This window comes from Xenopus laevis, chromosome 1L (genome assembly GCF_017654675.1).
Source record: "Xenopus laevis strain J_2021 chromosome 1L, Xenopus_laevis_v10.1, whole genome shotgun sequence".
Taxonomy (NCBI): domain Eukaryota; kingdom Metazoa; phylum Chordata; class Amphibia; order Anura; family Pipidae; genus Xenopus; species Xenopus laevis.
Genome location: NC_054371.1, coordinates 155,802,807 through 155,823,906, shown reverse-complemented (window position 1 = coordinate 155,823,906; position 21,100 = coordinate 155,802,807). Strand labels below are relative to the sequence as shown.

At 39.1% G+C, this 21,100-nt stretch overlaps 2 protein-coding genes across 4 annotated transcripts in view; one reads left to right on the top strand and one right to left on the bottom strand.

Annotated features, from left to right (window-relative positions):
* morc2.L (MORC family CW-type zinc finger 2 L homeolog) overlaps positions 1-8,141 on the top strand; it is a 74,292-nt gene extending 66,151 nt beyond the window's left edge. For both annotated transcript variants that reach the window (XM_018260255.2, XM_018260235.2), the window contains exons 25-27: positions 2,650-2,743; positions 5,051-5,239; positions 7,820-8,141. In XM_018260255.2, coding sequence (XP_018115744.1) covers positions 2,650-2,743; positions 5,051-5,239; positions 7,820-7,888 — 352 coding nt within the window. In that variant the 3' untranslated portion in view covers positions 7,889-8,141. The remainder of the gene's footprint in view (positions 1-2,649; positions 2,744-5,050; positions 5,240-7,819) is intronic.
* Positions 8,110-20,732, bottom strand: LOC108715257 (rab5 GDP/GTP exchange factor-like). Of its 2 annotated transcripts, none has more exons than XM_018260267.2 (9): positions 20,580-20,732; positions 18,535-18,767; positions 17,510-17,676; positions 15,940-16,088; positions 13,798-13,867; positions 13,389-13,524; positions 12,579-12,670; positions 10,633-10,889; positions 8,110-10,005 (listed from the first exon to the last, which is right to left on the bottom strand). In XM_018260267.2, the coding sequence occupies exons 2-9, from the start codon at positions 18,759-18,761 to the stop codon at positions 9,688-9,690; spliced, it is 1,416 nt and encodes a 471-aa protein (XP_018115756.1). In that variant the 5' UTR covers positions 18,762-18,767; positions 20,580-20,732; the 3' UTR covers positions 8,110-9,687. The 2 variants fall into 2 exon arrangements, with proteins under 2 accessions (XP_018115756.1, XP_018115765.1); XM_018260276.2 differs by having other exon boundaries at positions 15,940-16,085.
* Positions 20,733-21,100: the final 368 nt, after the last annotated feature.

Here is a 21,100-nt window from a genome sequence, read left to right as displayed (position 1 = left end):
ATGCATCATAATAAAATTAGACAGGTGCATAAATGTGGGCACCCGAACAGAGATATTACATAAATACTTAGCTGAGCCTCCTTTTGCAAATGTAACAGTCTCTAGACGCCTCCTATAGCCTTTGATGAGTGTCTGGATTCTGGATGGCGGTATTTTTACCATTCCTCCATACAAAATCTCTCCAGTTCAGTTAAATTTGATGGCTGCCAAGCATGGACAACCTGATTTAAATCATCACATAGATTTTCCATGATATTCAAGATGGCCATTCCAGAATATTGTACTTCTTCCTCTGCATAAATGTTTTTTGTAGATTTCAAAGTGTGTTTAGGGTCATTGTCTTGTTGGAATATCCAACCCCTGCATAACATCAACTTTATGACTGATGCTTGAACATTATCCTGAAGAATTTGTTGATACTGGGTTGAATTTATCCGACCCTCGACTTTAACAAGGGTCCCAGTCCCTGAACTAGCCACACAGCCCCACAGCATGATGGAACCTCCACCAAATTTGACAGTAGGCAGCAGGTGTTTTTCTTGGAATGCAGTATTCTTCTTCCGCCATAGAAAGTGCTATTTGTTTTGACCAAATAACTAAATTTTTGTTTCATCAGTCCAAAGCACTTTGTTCCAAAATGACTTGTCTAAATGAGCTTTTTGCATACAACAAGCGACTGTTTGTGGCGTGAGTGCAGAAAGGGCTTCTTTCTCATCACCATACCATACAGATGTTCTTTGTGCAAATTGAGCTGAATTGTAGAAAGATGTACAGATACACCATCTGCAGCAAGATATTCTTGCAGGTCTTTGGAGGTGATCTTTGGGTTGTCTGTAACCATTATCACAATCCTCCGCATATGCTGCTCCTTCATTTTTCTTGGCCTGGCCTTCCATTTCCTGATTACATTCCGTACAGTTGAAACTGACAGTTTAAACCTCTGAGATAGTTTTTTTGTAGCCTTTCCCTAAACCATGATACTGAACAATCTTTGAATCTTTAGATCTTTTGAGAGTTGATTTGAGGATCCCAAGCTGTCAAACAGAAGCACAAATTGCAATTGGCCACCTTAAATACATTTTCTCATGATTGGACCCACCTGCCTATGAAGTTCAAGGCTTAACTAATCCAACAATTTGGTGTTGCCAGTAATCAGTATTGAGCAGTTACATGCATTCAAAATTACAAGGGTACCCACATTTTTGCACAGCTAGTTTTTCACATTTGATTTAATTTCATACAACTTCCTGGGTTCCTGGGAAATTAAAGACATAACAAACAAAGGAAAGTTGTGCTCACCACTATTTTTTAAAACCATTTGGCGGGGGTGCAATGAGGCTGTGACCACAAAATACATATAGTCAAACACAAGAGTCCTCTGCACTCAACCCATTATCAATATATTTAAGACAGCGACATTTTGTGCATACTGCTACTAAAAAATGCCTTACCCTTTAAACAAAACAGGGATTGTTTGTCCATATATTGCAATATATTTAAGCTGGCCAACTACGTCAAAGTCATCCCATATCTGGCCAGTCCTACGCTTAATTTTCATCTGATTCATTAAGAATTCTATTGCTTCATTATACATTTTACAAAGGGACTAAGTTTTACCTGCAACTTACTAGCTGCTTTCAAAGTAAACCTCCATACTTGGCTGCCCTTTTATTAGACACCAGTGGGATCACCTGACTATAGCTGGGAAGGGTGGGAGCTACAACATGGAGCTGGTCACTGCTCCTGTATAAACTATAACAAACAAAGGAAAGTTGTGCTCACCACTATTTTTTAAAACCATTTGGCGGGGGTGCAAAAAATAGTGGTGAGCACAACTTTCCTTTGTTTGTTATAGTTTATACAGGAGCAGTGACCAGCTCCATGTTGTAGCTCCCACCCTTCCCAGCTATAGTCAGGTGATCCCACTGGTGTCTAATAAAAGGGCAGCCAAGTATGGAGGTTTACTTTGAAAGCAGCTAGTAAGTTGCAGGTAAAACTTAGTCCCTTTGTAAAATGTATAATGAAGCAATAGAATTCTTAATGAATCAGATGAAAATTAAGCGTAGGACTGGCCAGATATGGGATGACTTTGACGTAGTTGGCCAGCTTAAATATATTGCAATATATGGACAAACAATCCCTGTTTTGTTTAAAGGGTAAGGCATTTTTCAGCAGCAGTATGCACAAAATGTCGCTGTCTTAAATATATTGATAATGGGTTGAGTGCAGAGGACTCTTGTGTTTGACTAAATTAAAGACATAAAACTGTTATCTTTTTTGTTGAAGGCGGAGTAAATTATTATGCACGCTGAGAGGGGTTCCCAAACTTTTTCATATGAATACAACCATGTGCAATGCCTTCTTTGGCTGGAGTGGAAAGGAAATGTTGTTGCCATTAGATTTTAGATTAGATGTGCATTGTGGAGTGACTAATCACATCTGGCATTCTGCTTCCCTTTTAAGCTTAGAGTCCAGGGGCCCATAATGCAACAGCTAATAAAGAAAAAAAAATATCAAAAGAAAGAATGACTTCACATTAATACTTATGGTTTTGGAATGAGGTGTTGGGCAGAGAAATGTCTAAATACTTTTGGCCATAGATACAAGAATAAATATGCCTGCTAATGTAATTTATCTTCTGCTTCTTAGAAACTGCCTGCGATATTTCTGGCCACCAAACTTTCCAATCTCCAAGAACGAACTGAGTACCATGAGTGCTGAAGACCTCATAGGATTTCCACTGGTAAGTTAATCAAATGTATTGGCACTTCCTAAATGAAGATTGTGACCAGAGGGAAATATTTACTGCATCTGTTGTTAGATTGCCGTAAGACTGGTAGCCCCAGCAGGAGATACAATGTTCTGCAAAAGTATTTAGACCCTTGACCAACATTCTCATTTTCCTGAATAAATAAATCCTACACTAAAATTCTTATACTTTTATTTTAAAGCACTGAAAAGCATGTAATTTCCACCCTAAAATATTTTGCAGTAAGAACAGTTTTAATGTGATGGGGTAGGAATGAATCAGTTTTGCATTTTGGCTTTTTATGCCAGGCAGGTTTGCTCCAGGTCATTCATGTTAGGTAGGTGCTACAGGTTTGCCTAAGGCATAGAGGAGGGGCAGACAATATTTGATTGACAGCTGAGAATTTTAAACAGCTATGAATGCTTTAAGAAAATATAGAAATTGGATTTTATGTTTTATTTGAAAATGACTTTTATTATACATTTTTGTGTTTGGTTCACTTTAAAAGTGAACTATCCCTTTAATTGATTCCTAGGTTAATGATATGACAAACCTACTTAAAAATAAAATGCAGTGCAAAGGCTTCTCTCTGTATATCATTCAGCACTAAACTGCTTGCATTGCTTCCCGTGTCTGTCCATCAGCTGTTTGCAGCATAATCCTGCTGGTTATTGTACATGTTACCTCTATATGTAATTACAAGGGATTCAACTAATGTAGCAAATTGCCACCTAAATTATTTTAGCTGCCAGACTGAAACACCAGAGACAGGAACATTAAACTTTAAAGGGGAACTTTTGCGAAAATGAAAATTTTATATAAGCTTCAGCATACTAAAATAAGAAACTTTCTTAATATAATCAAAAATGTTGTACCATTTCTAAAAATAATCAAGTTTATCTTTACTATTCCTCTCTCTCAGTATCTGTTTCTCCTCATTATGTCTTCATTCAGGAGTTGGGTGTCAGATAAATGATCCAATATCTTATGGGGGGAGGCTCATTTTTTCTAGATGTATTAGAGCTCTCTCTATTAAAATCACAAGAGACCCTGTCTCTCTACATGCAGAATTTGTGCAAAAGGCAGTTAATTTGTTTGTACTGGAATCAGTTATTTGAGTGAGCTCTAATACATCTGCTATTAAAGGAAGCCCCCTATAAGATACATTAGATCATAATTCTGACACCCAACTGCTGCATGAAGACAGAATGAAGAGAAACAGATGCTGAGAGAATGGTGAAGATTAACTTGATTATTTCAGAAACAATGCAAAATATTTAATTGATTGTATTTAGAAATTTTCTTATTTCGATATGAGAACGCTTATATTAAATTTTAATTTTCGCTATAAATTTTGAAAACAACAGAACTGAGAAAAGTGTTTGGAACGTGAATGACCTCTTTAAGGGAAGCTGAGCAGGAAATCTTGTCAGAAACCACCAAGACAAAGGACACTTATACAGCCTGATACAGAGTCTGACTCCAGTCGTTGAATTAAGAGAAATGTGCTGGCCATCTTTCTGAACAGATTTTTCACCAAATCTTACTGTTCTTATGATCTGTTGTTTGCTGTCCAAAATTGAGCTCTGAAATATAATTCTTATTAAATACCAGAGCCTCAGGAAAGCATCTCTGATTGTTCTTCTTAAAGTAGAAACAAACCCTTAATAAAAAAAACCCTACTCCCCTACCCTATATAGACTCCCCCCACCTAGCTGCCTCCCCCAACCCTGGCAAATGCCCCTTACTCTTTACTTAACCCTCTGTGCAGATTCTGTCCAGCAGAGTTCAGGGCAGCCATCTTCTTCTCTTCGGTAATCTTCGGAATGAGACCGGCGCAAGCACAGTTGGAGCAATTTTCTTTCGCGACAACTGAGCATACGCCCCAAAACTAAAGAAAATTGCCGAAGCACGGGTTTCATTCCGAAGATTACTGAAGGGGCTAGGTTAGGGACCTTTTTCCTGGGGAGTCAGCTAGGCTCCAGGGGAGGAGGGTTTTTTATATTTTTTTATTAAGGTTTTTTTTCTCATTTAAAATGGCAATTGCAGGATGTATGACAGCTCGCAGTTCACCTTCAGTCACATTGATATGATTCAGTTCTGAGTTTCCATACTGCAGGTAACCCCCACAAGCAAGTCCCAGGACTCCTCTACCTGACTGAATTGGATGAAGCTGTACTCTCAAATAACTGAATTTCTCAGAAATCAGGCTTTGTGCCACAAGAGCACATTGCATTCAAATGGATACAAAGCAATATCAGTTCATTTCATAATTCCTTACTGTCTCTTTTCTTTCCGCAGAAAGATTATTTCAAACAGTATGAGGTCGGGCTGCAGAACCTGTGCAATTCCTACCAAAGTCGAGCAGATAGTCGGGCAAAGGCTTCAGAAGAGAACCTACGAAATACAGAAAAAAAGCTGAGGGAAGCAGAAGAGAAGCTGCAGAAACTGAGAACAAATATTGTATCTTTATTGCAGAAAGTACAGGAGGTGAGAGGGTGGGGACCTGTAAACATATTTGTTTATTATTTCATTGGGGAAAATGAATATCTTTTTGCAAGGCATCAGCCTGCCGCACACCAGACTGTGTGCCTCAAAGGGGTGATTCACTTTTAAAGGGGTTGTTCACCTTTGTAACAAATTGACAAATCTAAAAGTTCACATTAATTAGAACAAACTTTGCCATAGAAATAGTTAACAGAAAAAGTACAGTTGAAGAAATATTCCCTGTACTAATCCTTCAGTTCCACATGGACCCTGTGCCGGGAAGGGGTCACTGACCCCCCAAAAACATTACAGTGTTCACTTCCATTTCCTTATGACATCACACATTGTACTGGCAGTTAACTTAACTCCTATTGGCTATATCTGCTGTCAATCTGCCACTGCTTCCTGTACTGGGGAACTTGAGCAGCATTCAGGTACTGAAGAGAAACTGTTACAAGTTTGTGAGAGGGAGGGGGAGTGTGGGCTGTGTGCAGCAGAGACTTCAACTGTGCAGACGGGGGAATTGAGGTACTTGGGACCTGGAGTTTTTCGGATAACAGATCTTCCATAATTTGGCTTTTCATATATTCTACTAGAAAATCATGTAAACATTAAATAAACCCAATAGACAATAGATTGGTTTTGCTTCCAGTAAGGTTTTTTATATCTTAGTTGGGATCAAGTACAAACTTCTGTTTTATTATTATAGAGAAAATGAAATGATTTTTAAAAAGGTGAATTATTGGATTATAATGGATACTATAGGAGATGGCACTCGTACTTTCCAGAAATATTATTTTGGGGGGATGGGGCAATGTATTATTTTGTGTACCCCATGAAAAATCATTATTCAGCAGCTGACGTGACTTTCGGTACTATTTGTATGAGCTTGAGGCTTTCCAAATGAGTTGAATTTTTGTGCATAAAGTAAAATATTTTTCTGCTATAAAACCATATATCATGCAAAATATACAGTTTTCATTTTTTTTTTGGTATTTAGAGCTCTAAAACTTGTTCTAGAAGTGGAACACTCAAACACTCAGGTTCTCCTGAAAAAAAGATATTGTTTTCTTAGGTAAACTACCCCCTACCCCCCCCCCCGAAATGCCTCTAAAGGGAGAGAGCACAAAATTTTCAAAAATAGCTTGCACCGAATGCACTTAAAGGGTTAAACCTACCTGCCCTTATCACACTGCTCTGCCTGTCAACTCATCCCTATAAAACGAAACACATATGGAATCCACAACCAGCATGGCTAATTAACAATTCATTTAGATGCATGATACATGGCTGCACATCAGTTCAGTCAGCAGCATTCATCTAAATGAATTGCTAATTAGCCATGCAGGCTGTGGATTCCATATGTGTTTGGTTTTAAAGAGTTGGGGTGGCAACCCTACTGTCACTGCTTGACGTGTGCGTTACATAAGTTTCTAAGCAAGTCAGTGCTGGTTTTGTTGCAATTTTGTACATAACTGACATTATGTTTAATGCCAAAGGTATTAAAGGAAAACTATACCCCCCAAACAATGTAGGTCTCTATTAAAAGATACTGAGTAAAACAGCTCATGTGTAAAACCGTGCTTCATGTAAATGAACCATTATCATAATAATATACTTTTTTAGTAGTATGTGCCATTGCGGAATCATAAATAGAAAATTGCCATTTTAAAAAATAAGGGCCGCCCCCTGAGATCGTACGATTCACTGTGCACACATACAAACCACATGTAAGGTCACATGAGCCAATTAACAGACAGAGTTCTGCCTTATGCTTCCTCACTTCTTCCTGTTACAGTTAGTGTTGTAGTATTTCTGGTCAGGTGATCTCTGAGGCTGCACAGATAGTCATGAAATGGTGGTTCAAGGCAAGAGATGTAAAAGGGCAATATTTATGTAAATATATATTCCAGTTTGGTAAGATTCTTTAATATGTCATTCAATTTGATATAAACTATCTGTTGTTTAAGTATTCATTTTGGGGGTATAGTTTCCCTTTAAAAGATAAAAATATAGAAAAGCCGGTATTTATTCCCAGAAAACTTTGCACCCCTTTGGCACTCCATTCAGTTACAGCCTAGGCAGAAGGATAGTAAAAGAATTGGGAGAACAATGTTGCTCCTTCCTTTTCTGCAGTAATTGTCTGCATGGCTGTGTGATTGTTTGTTGCAAGGCAGGTTTTTTATATGCTGCGTCTGTTAACCTCTGCCATTAGAATTGAGTAATCAACCAATGACCATTCAAATTATGTGACTGGTTACAGTGCACAAGCAACCAATGAATCACTTGGAGGAGGGCAGTATCAACATCCAATAGGAAACAAGTAAGGGCAAAGCCTGGGCATGATGATATCATATAGAAAGTTCTTGGTAAGAAAGACAAATCCTTCCGAGCTGATACAAAATATGTATTTGTATCACTCCAATAGATTGTGAGAGAAAAGGATTTAGTACACAAAAACAAGAAAAAAAATCAAACAGCAAATAACTGGTCACTACCAGATGCAAGACCATTCTCCTATAACTGGCATCCAAGTGCATTCAAATTCTCTTTCTAAAAAGCAACTTTCTTTTCCCTCACTAGGATATTGATATAAATACAGACGATGAGCTAGATGCATATATAGAGGATTTAATCTCAAGAGGAGACTGAACGGATACCATTAGAAACATGGTCTGGCTATAAATGGACATTGAGAGAAGCTGCTGCTTCCACAAAACAAAACACTGATGGGATCAGCTGAAATCACATGGAAGATACAGTAGGATGTCAGTGTTTTGATGTAGATGTTTGTGTTTTTTTTTTGTTTTTTTTTTATATACCTGGCATGTGCTGTTCCAAGTTTTAGATATTGTAGTTATTGAACTCATTTCTTTGTTTATAAATATTTATTTTTTAAAGGAAAGTAAACAGTTTCTGTGTTAGTTTATTTCCGAGTCTGCTGGGAATTCTCGAAGGTGCAAAATCAGACAACACAAATTCACAGTTAGAGTAACAACTCAGGTACCGTAACATATTTTAGTAGCAACCATGGAATTCTTATAGTTACTGTTCTACTGCTTATTCTCCATAAATAGAATCTTGTGCAAATATACTAAACATATTAGAATTTTGGAGTCTCTCTTCAGGCAATTACAGTCCGTCATGGTACAGTTCTGAAACATGGCAATTATTGGGTTCCATATTCAATAACAGCACTAGCCCAAAAAATATCAGGATTCGGCACGTCACATGGTGGCCACATTCACCTGGACGTTAGCCGCGACCAGCTTCATAAACGTAATAAATAATGTAATGTTTCTGCTATCTGGATCATAGCCATGTCCAAATAAAAGTGCTTTAAAGTAGGTTGCTGCCATTCCTTCATGCAATTATAATGCAGTGGCAGCAGCTGTCAATTCAACCAATTCATAATTTCTGCAGTATATTTTGGTTTTGTGCTAAATTATATAATAAATGTGCAGTTGTGGTAGTGCATTCATTTTTAAGCAGGGTGTAAGTGACCCCTATCCATTTGTGTGTTGCCTCTTATCTGTCCCACATGTTGCCATGTAAACAGGCAGCATAGTTACTACTAGACAACTTCAAGGTTACAGTGCTAGAGTAAAACTATTGCTATTTTTGAGTTCTTTCCATACTCTTTTAGTGTTTATCATCTATATATGTAATGGATTGGGGAAGGTGGGAGGAGAAACTGTTTTCAAATGCAGTGGGACACAGAATTTACCCCCATGGAAACTGTGGTCCTTTTCATGTCTTAATTACAGGAATAATGGTTACAAAGAACAGGAGTTTTTTTAGTTACAAGGAGCTACACTATTGATAGTGAATACAGTATTTCAGCATTCACAGAAGTGCCACTTAAGTGCAATAACATGTAGGTGACTGTATCAAGAGATCTGCATGAATTTGGCTGATTTTAATTGAACAAAACATTGGATGTGCTGTTTCAGAATTCCCAAGATAAATTACTGGTAAAATGAGCCTCACTCTTTTGTATCTAATATAAAAATAACATACTCCCTATAGGACATTCTAAGTCTGCAAATAGTTCAATGACCATAAAAAGGCACAAGGTCAGAGACCAAGAGCAGGTTATGGAGCTCTAAGCTCTTATCCTTATAGTCAAAATAGGTAGGTAATGCATAATAATTCAGCACCATTTATAAGGGTATAGTTTACAGACTACACATGGCTTGGGTATTTTATATAATATATAGGGATAGGCAATAAGCACTGTTTAATTAGCTTTGTGAGATTTAAATTTTCACCTTTGTGAAAACCTTTGTTAATTAGCTTTCACAATAACATGATAATATGTTGATATTTAATAATGTATTCAAGGTATCCTTCATTAGAAACCACATCATAACATGGTTTGTATAGCAGCCTTTTGTTTCAAGAAAGAAGAGCCATATTTCCTCCTTGAACAAATAATACATTTCAGCCATTTAACTTTGGCTTGGAGTACGTGATGGGTCCAAAGGGAACCTGTGTATTATTGCCTTGACTTCACCTTGAATTAACTGAGGCCAGGCTCTCAGTTCCTTTTCCAAGATCTCTGCTCTCTGGATCAGGCTGTCTTGCCGACACTGTAACTCTGCCAAAAGCTTCTTGTTATGTTGCATCTGCTGTAGAGTGCTTTGCTGAGCAGCCAAATTCGGAGTGCTGAGCTCTGTTTTGTGCTGTTTCATCAAGCAATCAAATTCTTCCTGCGTGAGGCTGAGAGATGAGGCATCTAACGTCTCGATGAATGAAACGGCACAGCACTTGCAAAACAAAGAAACAGATTTTTCCTTAGCATTCTTAGTATGTACCATTCAGGGAAGATTATCTATTGGAAACTGAAAGCACAGTCCTTTGATCCATTTGACAATTTTTAACATGAAACCATTTAAAATATATAAATGACTAATCAGTGCAGGTGCAGAAGGCAACCATAATAAGTCCATCAGTGAAACAATGAAGGTTGATAATTGAACATAGCTTCTGCAAACTCAAACTCGTAGTTAATGGAATAAACCAACCTAACCCAAGCCCAGTGTAACAATTATACCTCTTTCAAGCACTATAAACCGCTTTAGCTACAGTATTTGTCAGCAGCCATTTCTAAAACAAATACAGATCTTTGTGCTGCCCTGGACTATTTCACATTTTATTCTGTTCCAAAAATGAACTTCCCAGTTAGAAGTTGAAAAACTCAGGAAATCACAATTTATTTTGGCATTAAACTGCAGTATGTGAAGGATTCTTAGGAAACTGCTTTGCCCTAGCATAGTCACAACAGATTGGCAGTAAAAACCATATATTTAATAGTTGCATATAACTTGGGGATCTGTAAATGTGGTAGTGTTTCAACTTGGAATATGTAAATGCATAGAAGTGTTCATACTCACTAGGTTGGTGAAGCAATAACCCCATTCCCCTGTGGTGAGCCGCACTGGGTTGCAGAATCTGGTGATATATTCCAGATTTGAGACAAGTCTGGGTGGGTTAGCCCTCAGTGTGATATAGATCAGGCAAGACAAGAAGTCATCTGTTGTTGCTGGATCCTTCTTGGAAGCTCCAATAGATTTGAAGAGGCAGTTGCTTGCCCTAGAAACACAGGTCAGCTTATCTTGCGGTGCTCTCTTGGAATCCATCTCCACCATAGCTGAAAGGAACCATCAAACCAGGTTTGTTGCAGGCAAAACAATTATAATGATTTGCCTTTGGTTAAATAATTTCTTTATTTACAGATTTAAAGGACAATTCAACCTGTTCTGAAAAACAACCGTACCCCCCACCCCAGGTAGACCCCCCTCCCTCCCTCCAGGTTAACCACCCCCCCCCAGGGAGATGCCCCATACTCCATACTTACCCCTCGCCGCAGAGTGTTCCACGCATCCATCTTCTGCGTGTTCTGTAAGCTGACTGCGAGATCGGTATTTCTGCGCATGCACAGTTGGAGCAGTTTGCCAGTTGGAGCAACTGCGCATGTGCAGAAATTACACGTAAATTGGAGACCTAGCAGTCAGCTTACCGAGGAAGCAGAAGATGGATGCATGGAACTTAAGCAAATACACAGACTTGGGCGCATGGAACTTAGCTGGAAGAATCTGCAGCGAGGGGCAAGTATGGAGTATGAGGCATCTCCCTGGGGTGGGGGGTACGGGTTTTTTCAGAACAGGTTGATTTCTCCTTTAAAAAACCCCTACCCCCACATAGACCCTCCTCCCCAAAACTAAGTGTAACCCCGGGCAAATTGCCCTAACTTTTACTTACCCCTCGGTGCAGATTCAGGCATCGGAGTTCACGGGCGCCATATTCAACCACTTTGGTAATCTTCAGAATGAGACCGGCAATTCAGCAATTTTCGTAAGTTTCGGCGCAAGCGCAGTTGTCGCGGAGCAGAAAATTGCTCCAACTGCACATGTGCCACCACACCGGTCTCATTCGGAAAATTTCGGAAGAGAATCTGCACCGAGGGGTAAGTAAAAAGTTAGGGGCAAGTTGCTTCCCTGTCTGTAACATATGAAGAGGTAATGGGTAAAGGCATCCTCCACACACATTAAAAAGTAATGCATGCACAAATAGATGGATCTTGCTAAAAAATGCACAAAATACAGTTTGCACTGGTAAATCAGATTAAAGGAGAATTCAACTCCCTAGGCGCAAAAATCCCCCCCCCCTCCCTTCCGGCCTACCTCCCCCCTGGGCAAATGCCCCTAACTTGTTACTTACCCCATCTTCTCCCGAGCGCTCTTCTTCCTGTATTCAGCGGCGTTTGGTGGCACATGTGCAGTAGAAGGCATTTACCGGTAAGGATCTACTGCACATGCGCCGAAAGTCACAAAGTTTCCGAAAAAAAGAAATCGGAAACTTTATGACTTTCGGGCGCATGCACAGATGGAAGCATTTGCCGGTACGTAGCTACTGCGCATGCAACCTTAAAGTCACAAAGTTTCCGATTTCTTTTTTCGGAAACTTTGACTTTCTGCACATGCGCAGTAGATCCTTACTGGTAAATGCCTCCTACTGCGCATGCGCCACCAAATGCTGCTGAATACAGGCAGAAGAGCACTCGGGAGAAGATGGCTGCCGTGAACTCAGTTGGAGAGGTCCTAGAAGGAGGGGTAAGTAACAAGTTAGGGGCATTTGCCCATGGGGGGGAGGTAGGCCGGAAGGGAGGGGGGTCTACGCAGGGGAGGGATTTTGGCGCCTAGGGGGTTGAATTCTCCTTTAAAGGGCAGACACACCGCTTTACCTAAGGGGAGAGTCTTACAAACAAGCTAGGACCCTAAATTGAAGCAAAAGATACTTTGGTTAAAAAATAAAAATGAACCTTCTGAAGTTTACTCACCAGTAACAGCAGATAAGATCCAGTCTTTAACTTCTATAATGTTCTCATCTAACGGTACCTGAAGCATCTTAGGTGTCACCCAGTTCAAAGACCTAAAGGTGGAAAGTTAAACACCATATGGAACTGCAAAAGTTATAAAGCGGATTCAAAACTGACATGTCCCACAGTGAAAAAAAGAACTGTAAATATTTTAAATCTCAAACATATTTTTCAGGTGCTTTCTTAATAGGGTTCTTGACTCCTTATGTTAGGTAATGCTACCCTTTGATCTCTTTTCCATTACATAACAAGTGTGGAAAGTTTGTTGGGATGCTCTGAGAGTCAATGGCTGTGAGATGCTTAGCATGCTGTCTTTAGTCCAGGGCCCACTGGGGCTTCCAATTCAGGGGCACCCACACAGCACCTCCCCCACCCAGACACCTTGTTCCCTCTTGCGGGGTGATCGGGCAAGGGTGGGAGGACTATGCCAGGGGGCAGGTATGGGTCAGGGGGCCCAACAAAAGCCAGGGCCCGTTGGGTTTTTTCCCCCAGAGTCCCGATGGCCATTCCAATCCTGGCCAGGTATAACTGTATTGGCCAAGTTATAAAGTTGCAAATACTTCTGTAATTTACAGATTTATATCTGTAATTTATTTACTTCAACATAATTTTCTAAGGAAAAGCACCAATGCTGGCTACAGAAGTGATATGGACACACGACTTTCTAACTAACACAATAGTGCCATTCCCAGGACCTGATATCCTGGTGCTGGCACTTTGTTTTGCTTCTAACAGAACAAAATACGATTTTTATTGATTATCCTCACTTACTTGATACGTCTCTGGAGTGACAGGTCTTTTTGTTCATCTGGTGACCCATCCAGACAGAATACAGATCTGTAAAGTCGGGTCATTACTAGCTTTTCAATGTTATCCAGAAAGTGGTCTCGCTCCTCGGGCATGTGATCTATCAATAATGGAAAAGGCTGTGATATATTTCAATGACTTCTAACTAAATCTAAGATGGAGATTTACCACGACTAGCAAACTACAGATAGGAAAAAGATGGACAGCAGCATGATTTTCCAATATAAAAACATGTATTAGCTCTGTATAAAACAGGGAAACAAGGCAGGACCTATCATACTTCCTAAAAGTCAATTAATATCATTTTTAATACATAATTTTCTAGAATAATTATTTGGTTATCTGATATGGAGGTAAGACAATTGTATTTTACCAGGAAAGTGATCTGCAATCTTGTGGTAGAAGTCTTGTACTTGCTCTCCCATTTTGTTTGGCTTTAAGTTCTGCAACACATACACAACCAAATGTTTATTAACTAGGGCTTCAGTGTACAGTAGTTCCCAGATCTTACGTTTTCACAGAATTTACACTGTTTTTACGTAGTCCCCCTGGAAAATGTAAGCACATCTAGATCAAAGACAGGGAATCTTCTGGAGCAGACTTCCCCAATCTGACCCATACCCAACCCTTATCCACAATGGTCATCTACATGTTAACCCAAACCCACACAACTGGTAGTAAACCCGTGGGTCCCTGCAGTTTTCAGGTCAATTTGCACATCACCAGTCTGCCCTGCTGAAAATGCAGCTCCCCTGCTGATTGGGAACATGATTACCAACCATACATCTACTATCTTTAACTATCTTTAATCTATAATAACTATTAATCAACTATCCACATTTTGAGTATGCTGCACTACCCAGCTGTCAAGTATATATACAAATTTTATTTCTCCATCTTAACCTTTGCCTGGGCAGTTGCTTAAAGGGGTGGTTCACCTTCAAGTTAACTTTTAGTATGTTATAAAATGGTCAATTCTAAGCAACTTTTCAATTTGATCTTCATTATTTATTTATTTTGTTATTTATTTTTGTTTTTGCATTATTTGCCTTCTTCTTCAGACTCTTTCCAGCTTGCGAATGGGGTCACTGACCCCATCTAAAAACAAATGCTCTGTAAGGCTACACATTTATTGTTACTGCTACTTGGTATTACTCAGCTTTTTATTCAGGCCCTCTTCTATTCATATTACAGTCTATTATTGAAATCAATTTTATTAATTTAAACCCTAGCAACCAGGCTGCTGAAATTGTAGAGAGCTGCTGAATAAAAAGCTAAATAACTCAAACACAAAAAAATTAAAACCAATTGCAAATTGTCTGTAAATATCACTCTCTATAGCACACTGAAAGTTTATTTAAAGGTGAACAACCCCTTTAATCACAACTCATAGCATTAGTAACAAAGCAGTTAATGTCATTAATTCCTGGGAGCTGGAGAAACACACACACACACACACGTACGTAGTGTGACCAAAACAATGTGGGAAAACGTTTTCCCTTTAAGTTCTCCTTAGTGGGAGAGGTAGGCATCAGGAAGGGTGTTCATAAAGAGAGAATAGGTTCTCTGTTTAAAGGCTTTGGTGGCTAGGTCCTGGAAGCTGGAGTATTCTGGAAAGAACAGGCAGGCCAGGTACTCCAATCCAGAAGTCCAGTTCATGGATTAGAGCTCACCTTCCATAGGAAGACTATCCTGTGGAAAGATATTAAGTTCTAGTGGGCCTGTTAGGAATCTCTCTCAGAGCAGTGCACAGAGCAGGAAGGACACCTGCCTGTGGAACTCCCAGAGGGGCTGGGGGTGCCATTTGCTACTGCAAGGTGCAGAGAGAAAAGACCAAGTGACAGAGGGTCTGTCTGTCTGTCTGTCTGAGGAAAGCCAGGAGGCTCAGCAATCCCCCAGAAGATTTGTGAGTACAGGGGTGACCTCTACTTATGTGTTTGCTTACTGGTAGTCCGCAAGGGGCCCAGTTTAGTAAGGGAACGCTTCATGTGTGAAGGTTGATTTATTTTTATGGTTTGTTTTGTATCCTGAAATGGTCATCCCTGTGTGTAAATAAACTGCCTTTAAAAAGAAGAAAAGTGTCTGTCGTTGATCCTGCAGCTTACAATACATATAAATATACACATACATATATACACACACACATACATATATACATTACACATATATATACATATACATACATACATACTGTATTTGTTATTTTCAATAAAACCTTTTTCATATTTTTAAGCCCTGAGAGTGCTGATCTTCTTTGGATGGATGGAGATGTTATATTGATCGTGCACCCAGGCAAACAAACATTTATATTTATATATATATATATATATATATATATATATGCTAGTCAGAACACAGTAAAATAAAAAATGCAGCAGCGACAGCACTCCAAGGGATTTCAACAGTGTATATATATATATATATATATATATATATATATATATATATATATATATATATATATATATACACACACACACACACACAAGAACACAGCATTTTGAGTAGCTCTTACCTCTGCATCTTGCAGCCTCTGAATTAAATTTGTACACTGTGTGTTTAGTTGCTGTGCATCTTGGCTGCGCAAAGCTTTCAAAAAACATGAAAAATCCCCTTTAGCCATGGATTCCAGGGAGGACCAAGGAATGAAGAACCTAGGATCTGCTGAGTAAGGATGCACAGAATTTGTACTTATTGTTAATGTAGCAACCTGACATAATATTGACTTAATTGGACACCATTTTTCACTAGTCTGTGTCCCTTTAAACACATTCACAAATATTTTACATATATGTTAAAATTATTTCTAGAGCATTAAAATTAAATTATCAAGATGAAGGTGCGTTTAAGCTGACGTGAACATGAACAATATGAATTGAACAAAGTGGTTTTACATTAAGCATGGGAAGATCCATTTACATTTATTGACTCCAGAAAAATAGAGATTGTAACAGTTAAGAACAGATACTACATTTGATCTTAGCCAAAAAGGAAAGGAGGAAGATTAATGTGCATTTAGCTGATATATATGTGATAATGGACTCCAAAAAAAATAGATTTTTAATATTTAAGAACATATACATTTGATCTTAGCCAAAAAAACAGAACCACACTGAACTTCATCTAATGTAGCTTACTTTTCACAGAGAATTTTGAGCAGCAGGCTGGTGGAAGCGGCCAAGAGCCTTAGAACAATATTGTAACAATCACAAGAATCCAAGGTGACCTCTGATATATTTCAAAAGATTATCTCTAATAAAACACACACAGGAATTCAGGACAAAGAAAACAGGTTTATCAGTAACAAGTCTGTGTTTGGTGTTCTGTTTGTGTGAAGACTTTCGGTCTGTACAGGTTTCTGGATAAAACTGCAGAGGGTCAGTGTTTACCAGGGTTTCTTAAAGGAGAACTAAACCCTAAAAATAAATGCCATATTTTATATACTAAATGTATTGAACTAGCCTAAATATTCAGCATCTCGATAGTAGTAATGATGTCACAGGAGTTTCCCATCTTGGATGTTGTTAGGAGTGTCTTTGACATGCACATCCTCAGTGTGGCTTCGAGCAGCTGATGCTCAGGGGTTGTCAGCAAGCAGAAAATGAGGTTTAGCTATCATATAAGCTGATGCTACAGGGCTGATTATTACATTCTAATGTTGATTGTGCTGTTTTCTGAGCTGCCATGTACCAATAATCGGAATTATTTGCTTATCAGCCTTATACAGTGACATCTAATTAATATATATATATATATATATATATATATATATAGTGTATATAATATATTGTGAGTGGGCCCCTAAGCACAGAGCATGTGCAGTAAATCAGCAGTAAAGAAGATGTGGAGCTGCAGGAGCATCTTTGGAGGCACAGATCTTACCTGTTAAATGACTGTGGTTCCCTTAGGTTGGTACCTTGTCCTTTAACTATGCCATATATATATATATATATATATATATATATATATATATATTTTGAAGAACTTGTACACGAACAGAAAGATATTATTCGAATACACAACAATTCAGGTAGTGAAATAATCTCTGAGGTTGATATAAAATGGACATCTATTCATATACTGACCTGTCACATCTGTTGTAGGAAAGTGTCTGTATGTGGACTGGGAATGTTGTACATACGTGGTGTCTGTGTTGATGGCCACCACCCTGACTGTATTTGCATTTTGTCTTAGCTCACTGGTGTTTTCCCTCTCTGATCTCAAGAAAAGAGTCCCTGTATGGTGCCTGAAACTGAAAAATAAACATAATCATAATCATATCAAAGTTCCTATTTCAAAGAAGATACAAGCTTTTCCTGTGACAAAACTGTGTAAAGGGAACTGCAGTAATATGTGGGGCTTTTTACTGTTCCCATTCCTCTCAGAGAGAGGCTATCAAAATATTCATCCCTGTCGAGAGCTGATTTTCTTTCACTTGAAAGAGAAACAATTTATAATGCTGTCTTCTTAATCCTGAGTGATACCCTGATACCCACAGTGATCATTGGATGCTTTATAGCAACCAATGACATAGAGACAGTGAGATGTTCCATGGAACCAACAGCTGAGACTGAATAATTAATTTCTTTCAGAACTACTGGGGTGGGAGTGAGGGAATTAAGTAATAGGTAGGAAAGAATTGTACAGCGGCATATGCATGTGGGTATGAACAAACAAGGGGTAAAGCTGAAGGGTTTTAGCTCTTATTCTGAATGGAATAAAGTTATAAGGAACGTAACTGAGAAGCTCATGTCTACTACTCTTCCTGTACCATCAGTGCAAAGTCAGAATATATAAGCTTATTTGCTTTTCATGCTTCTTAGCTGCCAGAAGTGGCTGTAAAACTGGCCAGTTGCCCAGCAATATATAATACTGTCTGGATTTTATAACAAAGGGAATATATGTATATAACAAACACGCAAAGGATGCACAGTGATTACATTCCTGCTCATTATGAGCAGAAGGCTTTTCCTTCAGGAGAGGAGAAAAAAATTGTCCTGAGAGATTGTCATATAAGTTATACAACATGCACACAAATACAGCATAACATATTTCAGCTATAGTTTTCCTTCCAATATAGGCGAATATAGGTCAGTTCCTCTAGCAATACCCGTCTGTTAATGGAGAGGTCAGACGCTTCTGTCTCTCCTTTATCCAGCATCTTGAGCAGTACCCATGCCACGCTGGGTTCCCATAATATCCACAGTTTTCTCTGCACATCTCTGGCTGATAGACAAAGCCTCTTTTGTACAAGTCTGCTTCCTGAGGGTGCAGAAATGTGGGACTCTTTCCCCAATGAGGAAGATGAGGCTCTTGCTTTGGAGGTGCTACGTTCATTGTAACCTGTAGAAACAGAATAGTAGGACCAGTACTGCTTTACATCTTATTTCATCTACAGTGACAGTACAGTATATACCACTTTAACCTCATGTCTATGTGGGATAACCATAAACAGTCAGCTTTCTGACCACACATGGAGCAATTTTTCCAATACCCATTCAGAAATTAGTAGAATTTGACCAGCCATACGGATGGCTCAAGTTTGTCAATCCAACAGACTGAGCTTTGGTGACACTAATGTCTAGCTGTTTTTTTTTTTGTCAGTGATATATTATTCCCTATTTGGGACTCTATAAAATAAACAAGCATGACATGTCTCTTTCCCTTTGCAAGGTGGCGACCCTATTTACTGTCAGACATTTTAGGAACTATGGCTAAATACAGTGTACAATTATATTTTCGTATATTTGTAATGCTGTTAAAATGACCTAAAAAGGAGCTTCTGCCAAGATATATAAGTATCAAATGAAAGATAGCTTAAGACCAATTATATGGTCTCATAAGTCATTCTTCCAACCCTGCCTCATGCATGAAAGCTTTTAAAGTGGACCGTCACCCTCTTAATTTATTCCTAATATTCTTCTATTGTGTTAATTGGCCAAAATAAACTTAATTTGTACTAAACAAATGAGTGACATCAAGGCAACCATGGCTTACAGCCTGTAGCATCATGTGATTGAAGTTAGTAAGGAGGGAGGTGGAAAATGCAGTAAGGGTAATAATTGTCAGTGGTCAGGCAAGGGAAGGAAATCTAGGACAGTATGGTATCAGTATGGATGTTTCTGGTTTAATTTGAAATGAGCTTTTATTATCTTCATACCTCCCAACATTTTGGAAGTAAAAAGAGGGACAAAATTTTTTTTTCTGCATGTAGCGCAGCAATTTTTTGACCACACCCCTTTCTGCAGCCACACCCCCTAATTACCATGTTTGTTTTACAAAATTTGGCAGGTTATGAAAGTTTGAAAATATTTCTCCTTATCTAAACTGTGTTTTCGTGTCTCAAAATTGTTACAAAGTATCTTATTTGCACCTGTTAGCTGTTCTGGGCTCTCTGCTAAAAGCCAATTAAGTGAGAAACTTTGTTTCTTTTTCTGGCTGTTCGGTGCATAGAAAAGAGGGACTTTTCAGTACAAATGAGGGACTGCGGGTTGAGCTGTCAAAAGAGGGACTGTCCCTCCGAAAAAGGGACAGTTGGGAGGTATGCACAGATTGTCTGAGTGACAGGTCCCTAAAGATGAGGAGGAATGGGGTATATATTCTGCAGCTACATGCTGTGAGCTGAATACAGATTCCAGTCATTTCTATGTGATAGAGCCAGGCTTCAAATTGCACTGCAGAGTAGAGCGATTCTTAACCCATTCATCTTAAAACGAAGTCTCTATGATCAACATTAAAGCGAACTTATCACCCCAACATATTTCCCCACTGGTACTGCCCTGCTTTGCTGCTGTCCGCTCATATGTGTTTCCTAGCCTTGACAACGGGCTTTATAAACCCACAGCGAGGAGAAAACAGATAGGTGCATTATATTTTACATTTCATTTGTAAGTAGAAGCAATTCAAAGGCAGTCCATTGGTTTATGGCGCACACAAGAAGACTTTTAGCCTGGCACAAGCAATGTTATACAGGACACTGGTGTATAATGAACACTAAGGCATGACACAAGCACATTTCAGAGGGCCCTGCATTAATAGAATTGTCGTCTTATACAGATATTATACAGACTTGTGGAGACAGTAGAATCGACGCCTCGCTTCAGAGGATTATACTATGTATTAATGAAAAAGTGATAAAAAATATACAGTACTTACAGTATCCTGCACGCCTACCCCGAAAAGTTCAGAAGGCAATAGGCGCGGCCATAGTATAGAACAAACGTCAACATCTTTCACTTAGAACGGTCACGTGCCCCACTACTCAGCTGAGCAACCGCTTCCGGCACTCAGACCAATCATAGCTCGCTTCACGGACCGGAAAGCGTGAACTTGGTGCTTGGGGGCTGGCGGTAGGACTAGTGAGTTTGCGGAAGTCGGGTATCTGCAGTAAGCAGAGCAGTGTAGTTTGGGAAAAGCCCAGCCTGTAATAACAGGTTCATGTCGTTGTTGTGGAAAGTCCTGTGACAGGACGAGGTAGGTGTCCTATGGCTCTGCTGTTTAGAAGAACTAGATGGTTGGCGACTTATAAAGTAACGGCGTGCTTGAGTGATCCATTCAGTGGGATGGGATTGTTTCGTCTCTCGCTGTTTGCTCTGCCAAGTGCATTACTGTATATGTACGTTACATCCCTTGAGTACCTTTAAAGGAGAAGGAAACCCCCTGGGCGCAAAACCCCT